Below are 8737 nucleotides of genomic sequence, written 5' to 3' on the forward strand. Positions count from 1 at the left end.
TCGTATGAAAAAAGTGCCAATTATCATGCCCATTTGACAGATCTAGAAAGGAGAAATGAGCCCAAGGTCAAACAATCTCAGGATTCTAACCAGTGGATTCCAATGTGGATCTCTTTAACCCCTGAGTCACGGGCTTTAATCACTGCAAATATAATTTGCAGTGATTTTAGCACCAAGATCCCATTTAGCCTGAAGCAATCGCATTCATCTCTCCATTCTCAGGGCATCTAGCATCTAGTCTACTGCTGGCTAAACAGTAAGGGCTCCTGGGCACAGGTTTGAGAAATAAATGGGATAAAATGATTCTGGTTCCTATAATTTGGAAACGCAACATCTTTATTGAGACACAATTTACAAACCCCAAAATTCACCCGTTTAAAATGCGCAATTCTGTGATTTTTAGTATATTCACAATGCAACTATATTCATAGTGCAACTATCACTGTTATCTGATTTTCAACTTTTTCCTCACCCCAAAGGAAACCCCATACACACTAGGCAGTCAATCCCCATCCCCCCATTGGGTCATCCCCTAGCAACCACTGATAGATTTTCTGTCTCTATGGATTTGCTTCTTCTAAGTATTTCATATTAAATGGAATCATACGATATCTGTTCTTTTGTGTCTGGCTTTTTTCACTTAGCATAATGTTTTCAAGCTTCATCCATGTTGTAGCATGTATCAGTACCTCATTCCTTTTTTTTATTATTAAAGATTTTATTTATTTATTTGACAGAGAGAGACACAGTGAAAGAGGGAACACAAGCAGGGGGAGTGGGAGAGGGAGACGCAGGCTTCCCAAAGAGCAGGGAGGCCGACCCAGGGCTCCATCCCAGGACCCTGGGATCATGACCTGAGCCGAAGGCAGACACCTAACGACTGAGCCACCCAGGCGCCCCAACTCATTCCTTGCTATGGCTGAGTAATATTGCATAGTATGGATAGACCACATTTTGTTATCCATTCATCTGCTAGGGGACATTTGGCCTTTTTCACTTTTTGGCTCTTATGAATAACGCTGCCTTCAACATTCCTGTACATATCTTTATGTCAACACATGTTTTCATTTCTCTTGAGTAGATACCTAGGAATGAACTGGGTCACATGGTCACTCTATGTTTAACACTTTGAGGAACTGCCAAACCATTTAACACAGAAGCTGCGAATGCCTGACTCATAACAATATTGAGCACTTTTCATGTGCTTTTTGGCCATTTGTATATCTTTGGAGAAATGTCTATTCAAATCTTTTGGTCATTTAAAAAAATTTTTTGGTCTTTTAATTGTTGAGTTTTAAAAGTTTTTTTTACATATATATCCTGGATATCAGCCCCGTTTTACATATAATTTCCAAATATTTTCTCCCATTCTGTGGTTGTCTTTTCAATTTCTTGATAGTGTCCTTTTACCCACAAAAGTTTTTAATTTCAATGAAGTGTAATTTATCTATTTTTTCTTATGTTGCTTGTGCTTTTGGTGTCATTTTAAAGAAACAATTGCCTAATCCTAATAAAATTGAGCTTTAGTGTTCTTTATATATCTTGTCATATTGTGATTTGCAAATATATTTCTCCCAGTCTACGCTTGTCTTTTCATCCTCTAAACAGTGTCTTTAGAAGACCAAACTTTTTAACTTTGAGGAAGTCCAATTTATTGATGTGATTCTTCTGAAAACATCCACTGTGGTAGACATCTATCATCCTTTTTGACTGCCCTATGTCAGAACACCTTTACTATTATTAGAAAAATTCTCCAAAACTGGGTTATAAGACAAAAAAAAAAAGAGTCACATATCCTTTTAAGGAATAAGATAAATATCTATGAGTGATATAAACAAATCAAAGAGACGAATCAGGAATGACTCCTGGGAATTTGATGAAACAACTGGGTGGTTGATATGCAGTGAGGGAAAAGAAGTCTGGAGAGGGGAAACCAAGAGTCCTGTCTGGAATGAGTTAAGTTCAAGATGCCCATTGGCATCTATTCCATGTCAGGTTAACAGTTGGACAGGAGTCAAGAGCCCAGGGACGAGGTCCGCCCTGGGTGGTCTGCAGAACCTAATGCACAACAGAAGAAACAGCTGGGAACCCCCTTCCACCACAAGTGCCCCTCCAACCACTGCTGTCTCTTTCCTCTTCTTATTCAAGCTTCTTGACAGAGTGGTCTGCGTGCACTTTTACCCCACTTCCCAAACCGCCACAGTATAGCTTCCACACCCAAATAAGTATTCAAACTCCTCTAGCAAAGTTCCCAGTGACCTCATGTTGCCAAACTTAGTACCTCTCTTCAGCCTTTATCTTATTTGACCTCTCCATGGCTTGTGATGGTGCTAATCACATCCGCCTTCTTGAAAACCACTTTTCATCTTGTTCCATGACAGGTTTTTCTAGTGCATCTCTCTCCCTCTCAAGAATGCCTTCTCAGCATTTTAGACTGTCATCTTCTTCTCCCTGTTCTGTGAATAGAGGTGTACCCCTGGCCTCCACACTTACCTCACGTCTCTCATCGGTTACCTCTTGTAGGCTTACAGTTTTCTCAACCACAATGTACAGATGGTACCCAAAGATGCCACATATCTCTAGTTCCTTCCTTCAAGCTGCAAATCCAAATGCCTAATGGCTCACTGTACATCTTCACCTGAGAGTTCCATGACACTTCTAACTCACCATGTCAAAACTGAATTCTTCATTCACCTGAGCCCTGTGGTCCTCTCTGTTTGTAGCATCCCCATCAGTGCAGTCGCCCAAACCACAAACCCAGAAGCGGTTCTCACCTCCTCCCTCTCCACCATCCCCATAACCAATCAACTACCATCTCCTGTGAATCTTGCCTCCTTCAGATTTCCCCAATCCATTCACATCCATTCATCTCCACAGTCATTATTACCCTGGTTCAGATCCTTGGACTTTAGACATGTCAAGGGTAAGGCATTCAGGTGGACATGTCCATTAGGCAGTTGGACATTTAGATCGGGAGCTTGAAAGAGGGAGACATTAAAGTGTGAGGACCACGGATCAAGGGTGGGGCCCTTGGAGACACGCCCATTAAAGGACCAGGCAGGAAGATGATTTGGCCCGAGAAGGCACTGTCAGAGGGCCAAAATGTGTCAGGATAATATTGTCACAGAATAAGAGGAAAAAGAGGTATTCAAGAAGGAGGAAGTGTTTGGCATTACTGTGTGTCATGGAGGGGTCAAAATGAAGGCTGAGAAGAACCCAGTAAGGCTGGCAACATGAGGCCACTGGAGACTAATTGGTTCTCAGCTGCTGCCATAACAAATACCATAAACTCAGCAGTTTGAATCTACAAAGTTACTGTCCCACAGTTTCTGTATGTCAGAAGTCCAGCGTGGAGTAACTGGATTCTCTGCTCAGGGTGTCACCAGGCTAAAGTCAGAGTAGTAGCTGGGGCTGTGGTTCTCACCTGGGGTCAGGGTCTTCCTCCAACTCACTGGTTCTTGGCCAAATTCATTTTCTTCTCATCTTTCCACCTGGCGCCTCCCTCTGCAAGCCAGCAATGCCAGCTGAGTCTTTCTCATGCTTCGAGTCTCTCTGCTTTCCTCTTTGTTTCTAAGGGTTTGTGTAACTACATTGGACCCCCCTGGCAAACAACCTATCTTCAGGTCAGCTGATTAATAAACTTAATTACATCTGCAAAGTCCCTGTAATGTAATAAAATTATGGGAGTAAACATCAGAGGATGAAAGTCATGTGGGCAAAATTCTGCCTACCGTGGACTTTGCTAGAGGATTTTTATTAAATTGTTAGGGTAAAACCATATTGTGGTGGTTTGGGAAGTAAGGCAAAAGTGTGTGTAGACCATTCTGTCAAAAGGCTTGGATAAGAAGAGGAAAGACACAGCAGGTGCTGGAGGGGGACCTGGGTTTAAGGGTAAAAGGGGGTTTCCAACTCTCTTTTCCATTGTGCATCTTGGGTTCTGTGGATGGCTCCAGCCTGACCTTGTGCCTGTGCTCTTGATTCCTATCCAATGGCTAACTTGTCATCAAAGAGATGCCCAATGGGTATCTTGAACTTAACTCACAGGCATCTTGAACTTACCTCATTCCAGACAGGATTCTCAGTTTCCCCTCTCTAGACTTCTTTTCCTTCTCTGCATATCAACTATCCAGTTGCTTCATCAAAATCCTAGGAGTCATCCCTGATTCCTCTTCCATCCACATAAGTCCGTCAGCCGGTTCTGTGGACTCCATCCCCACCCACTCTACCCTGGTCCAATCCACCATCATCTCTACCTGACAGCCACATAATCTCCCAACTGGTCTTCTGCTTCCATCTTGGATTCACACAATCCACTCTCCATTTAGCAGCCTGTCCCCTCTCGTTTCTTAAAGTATACCAGATTCTACATTCCCTTCCCTATAGCCATCCGGCGGTGCCTTGTCATACTTGGGATAAAACCCAAGTTCTTTATCATGGCCTCAGAAGGTCCTCTGTGACCTGGCCTCTGCCCACCTCCCTACCACCCTCCCCTTCTCTAACTTTGCTGCAGCTGCCATTCTTGGCCACACCAAGCTCACTTTTGCACTAGTGTCCCCTACGCTTGGAGCACGCTTTCCCCAGATCTTCCCACAGCAGACATCTCCCCAGAGAAACTATTCTTCATCACCTGACTTAAAGGATCTCACCCACCACTCTCTATCCCATCACGTTGTTTTATTTTCATAGTTCTTATCATTGCCTTACACTTTCTTGTTTATTCATGTTTCTTACTGCCTGCCCATTGCCTGCTAGAACACCAGCTTTATCAGGGCCGGGACCTTGTTTAACTTCGTTGCCACCAATCCTAAGACCCTAGAAGAGTTCCTGGTCAACGTTGGCACTCAAAATAGGAATAAGTGCCTTCAACAAATCACTCTGGAGCACAGATTCTGGTTCTAGGCCTTGCTGTTGCCAGGCACACTGGAGAATCCAATGATGTTCAAGGCCAAACAGAGTGGAGACGAGTGAGCCTTTGACTCACCACATTCACAGTGGTTATCAGGGCCATCCCCACACACTGGCATGAGCATGCTTCAGAAATCTACAAAGGTAATACATTTTGAAAACCTCATGCCCACCTGACACCTACACACACTCGCTGTGACCCTCCCCAGAAATTCCCTATGGGGCACTGGCCCTTAACTCCTGTAAATCACCTGTTCCTGGGGAGTTATGCCTGTCAAATCTGGGCTTTGAACTTTCTTCTAGTCAAATCAATAAGCTTTTTTCCCAGAAGAAATGGCAAAGATGTGTGTGCCTTCCTGTGTGTGTCTGTACTGAGTCAGGCATCTGCCCAACGTGAGGGTAACCTCAGCGCTTCCTTCCAGCCCTGATTTCACCCAAACCTGGGCCGCAGAATTTTGAGTGTTTTCTGGAGAAAAGCTGAGCAATGATTTTGCCATGGGCGGGGGACGTTGATCATTCTTTTTCCCCACATCTGGCCCTTTATATATCCCCCGAGGACCATGGCGAGCACATCTGACTCCAGGAGCTGTTGTTGAAGCAGTCTTCGTGCACTCACCATGCTCTCCCACGCAGGTACGACCGGGTCCCGCCGCCCCATTTGTGAGCATGGTCCTGTCTCCTCAGAAAGAGGGGAAGACTCCGGAGGGGTTCAGCCAGCGGTGGTGGCAGCTGGGTGGGCAGGGGGTGTCTGATCATGTGTCTCACAGCATCGTTTTCTTTCACCAGGACCTGCCAGGTTTGCCCTGTTCCTGCTCTGCTTCATGGGAACTTCACTGACCTCCCAGACGGCACCCATCCATCAGCTACACCCGAGTGATGTGCGGAAAATCATCTTGGAATTACAGCCTTTATCGAAGGGACTTTTGGAAGACTATGTAAGTGCACTACAGATTTCTTTTCTGAGTCATTTCTTTAAAATGCCTTCTTTTGCCCCCAGAAGAAGCCTCCTCTTTTCAGACCTGAAGCTAGGGCTGTGGATACCCCAGAAAGGGACGGGAACAATCAGACAGGCTACGATGGACTTTTTATGAGGGTCGGAGGCAGAGATTAGCCCAGACAGCCTGAAATTCAACAACTTCTCATGTACTATAGGATTTGCTTTAGTAGGTCTGTTGATCCCTAACATATTTGGTTCATAGTAATATGACGTGGATTTTCCTGCCTGAAGCACATCCCTAGAGACGGGCCATCTTGCCTGACCATTTAGGAGCCTGCTAGGGAGCAGCAAATGTCAACCTAAGCTGTAAGTGAGGTCTCAGTGAACTCAGGACGTGAAAATCCTCACCTGGGTCACAGAGAGTCTTTCTTACCGCAAAGAAGGGCAGTTAACAAATTGGGTGTCTGTTTGTATACTACTTCATTGTTTAATTAGGACCCAGACTGCTTCTACCAGAGGCTCTTCTGAGCCCAACCCCACTGGGAAGAAAGTTTGAGGCTAAATAAATGTGAATACTCCCATTTTCTCAGAGTTGTGATCAAGAGAGAACCTCGTAGGCACCTTTGATTAAACAAATAAAAACCAAAACCTGGAAACAACTCATGAAATTGGCCTTGCCCTTCCCTTCCACCCTGACATTTAAACCCTCGCCTTGGTTTTTATAGATGCTTAGTTACCGGCCAAGGTGACCAGGCAGTTCAGGCTGGTGAGGTGTTCTTAGCACTTCAGGTGAACCCAAAAGCTCTTAGTCCTCAAGAAGAGGGACAGGAGAGGGCGCCTGGGTGGCTCAGTCGGTTAAGCGTCTGCCTTCGGCTCAGGTCATGATCCCAGGGTCCTGGGATCGAGTCCCCGCATCGGGCTCCCTGCTCCGCGGGGAGCCTGCTTCTCCCTCTGCCTGCTGCTCCCCCTACTTGTGCGCTTTCTGTCTCTCTCTCTCTCTGACAAATAAATAAATAAGATCTTTAAAAAAAAAAAAAAAGAAAGAAGAGGGACAGGAGAGGCCCTGGTCTGGAGTCCATGGTAATTTTGGAAACACTCTCTGTGGCACCTTGGAGGCCTTGCCTGACATGCATACATGAGCTGGGGATACATTGGCTTTAACACAGAGTCACAAAGAATAAGAAGCAGGATGGAAACCCAGATGCTCTCCTATTCCCCAGCTCTCTGAGGCCCTGAGCAGCTAAGAGAAGATCCCAGGGGGCTGTGAAGGCCTTGGGCAGATAGATGGGCAGTGGAGGCAGGATGGAGCCGTGGTTATTGGCATAGTCTTTGGGACTGCTGCTAACATGGGTTAGAATTCTGGGCCTGCCACTTGATCTTGGGCCAGCTTCGCAAACCAACAGAGCTTTAGTCTCTTCTGGGAAGGGAAATAGTGATGATCACTGCCTCACAGGGTTGTGGCACCTATTACAAGAGATGGCAGGGGAAAGCGCCCTGCCCCCCACCCATCACAAAGGGAGCATTCAGATGTTAGCGGTGGGGCTTCTAGGTGTTATTGCAAACCTAATGCTCACCCATTTCTCCTCCTCATTCCACAGCTGAAGAAAGAGATGGGGGTGCCGGAATCCAACCATTTCTTGCTGCCGTGTCTCACCTCTGACTCCCAACCACCACGCATCAACAGCTCAGCCATCCTGCCTTATTTCAGGGCGATCAGGCCATTATCAGATAAGAACATTATCAATAAAATCATTGAACAGCTCGACAAACTCAAATTTCAGCACGAGCCAGAAACAGAAGTTTCTGTGCCTGCAGATACCTTTGAAAGTAAAAGCTTCATCTTGGCGATTTTACAACAGTTCTCGGCGTGCCTGGGCCATGTGTTTAAATCACTGAACCCAGGACCCCCGCAGGTCATGCAAGGCCATCTGGTTGAACCTATTCCTTCTGGAACGGCGGACGTATGAAACCTTGAGACACCATGACTGACAGCCAAAGTAAATTATTCCAATGAATAATCTCAACAAATCCCCAGATGGGCCAGTCTTGGGAGAACTGAGGTATAAATGTGTGAATTCACTTGAAAAGATCTCAGGTTATGTCACCGTTAACACTCTTGGTATTTAGAGAATGTTTTTCCTCTGCAGACTTAGATCTTATCCTCGTTACGCCTCTGTGAACACAGGACGAGGCGCCGATGTTAATTTATTGGTTTTATTTTATTGAGAGCTCTTAATGCTCCTTCAAGGAGCCTTCGGGAATTATTTAATAAATTATATTGAACTTTTCTCATAATCTGTTTTGGATTTTGTGAGGGGGTTAAAATTGGTGGCTGGGAATCCAGGCTGGGTGGTATTGGGGCTGAGGGAGCATGGGACACGCTGTGGAAGTGGAGACCTTTTCTCTCACTGTACTTCTCCCCATCGGAGAGGCTCAGTAGCAAATAATAGTAATTCCAGCAGTGACAACTATTTATTGAGCATTTTCTTTATGCCAGGCCACGTAAGTACCGTCACTGTCCTCTTTTTAGAGGTGGGGAAACTGAGGCAAGGAGTCATTTAGCCACTTGCCCAAGGCTACACAGCTATTCAGGGGTGGGCCCCAGACTCAAGCTTGCTCTTCACCACTCTGCCCGACCTTTGTCCCGCTCTGGGCAGTGACTGGGTCTTAGAAGCACGTAACGGCATGCCTGGTACCGAACAATCCCTCAAGTGTCTTCTGCATGGTTCCCCGCTGGATTTCCAGTGCCTCTGCTCCTGCAAAGTCCTGTTCCATCATTGCATCCATGACTTCTTCAGATCCAGGGCCAAAGATTTTACCATTTGAATAAATGTTGAGTCCAAAGTTGTGAATGGTTCTTTGAGATCCTCTGGACTAATGGTTCTCAAAGTAATG

At 45.6% G+C, this 8737-nt stretch overlaps 1 protein-coding gene across 1 annotated transcript; it reads left to right on the forward strand.

The window, feature by feature from the left end:
• Window positions 1-5504: 5504 nt before the first annotated feature.
• IL31 (interleukin 31) lies at window positions 5505-7809 on the forward strand. Its single transcript, XM_027576972.2, has 3 exons — window positions 5505-5538; window positions 5692-5840; window positions 7441-7809. Exons 1-3 carry the CDS (start codon window positions 5523-5525, stop codon window positions 7807-7809), a joined length of 534 nt encoding a protein of 177 aa, XP_027432773.1. The 5' UTR covers window positions 5505-5522.
• The last annotated feature ends 928 nt before the right edge of the window (window positions 7810-8737 follow it).

This window comes from Zalophus californianus, chromosome 14 (assembly GCF_009762305.2).
Source record: "Zalophus californianus isolate mZalCal1 chromosome 14, mZalCal1.pri.v2, whole genome shotgun sequence".
Classification (NCBI taxonomy): Eukaryota; Metazoa; Chordata; class Mammalia; order Carnivora; family Otariidae; genus Zalophus; species Zalophus californianus.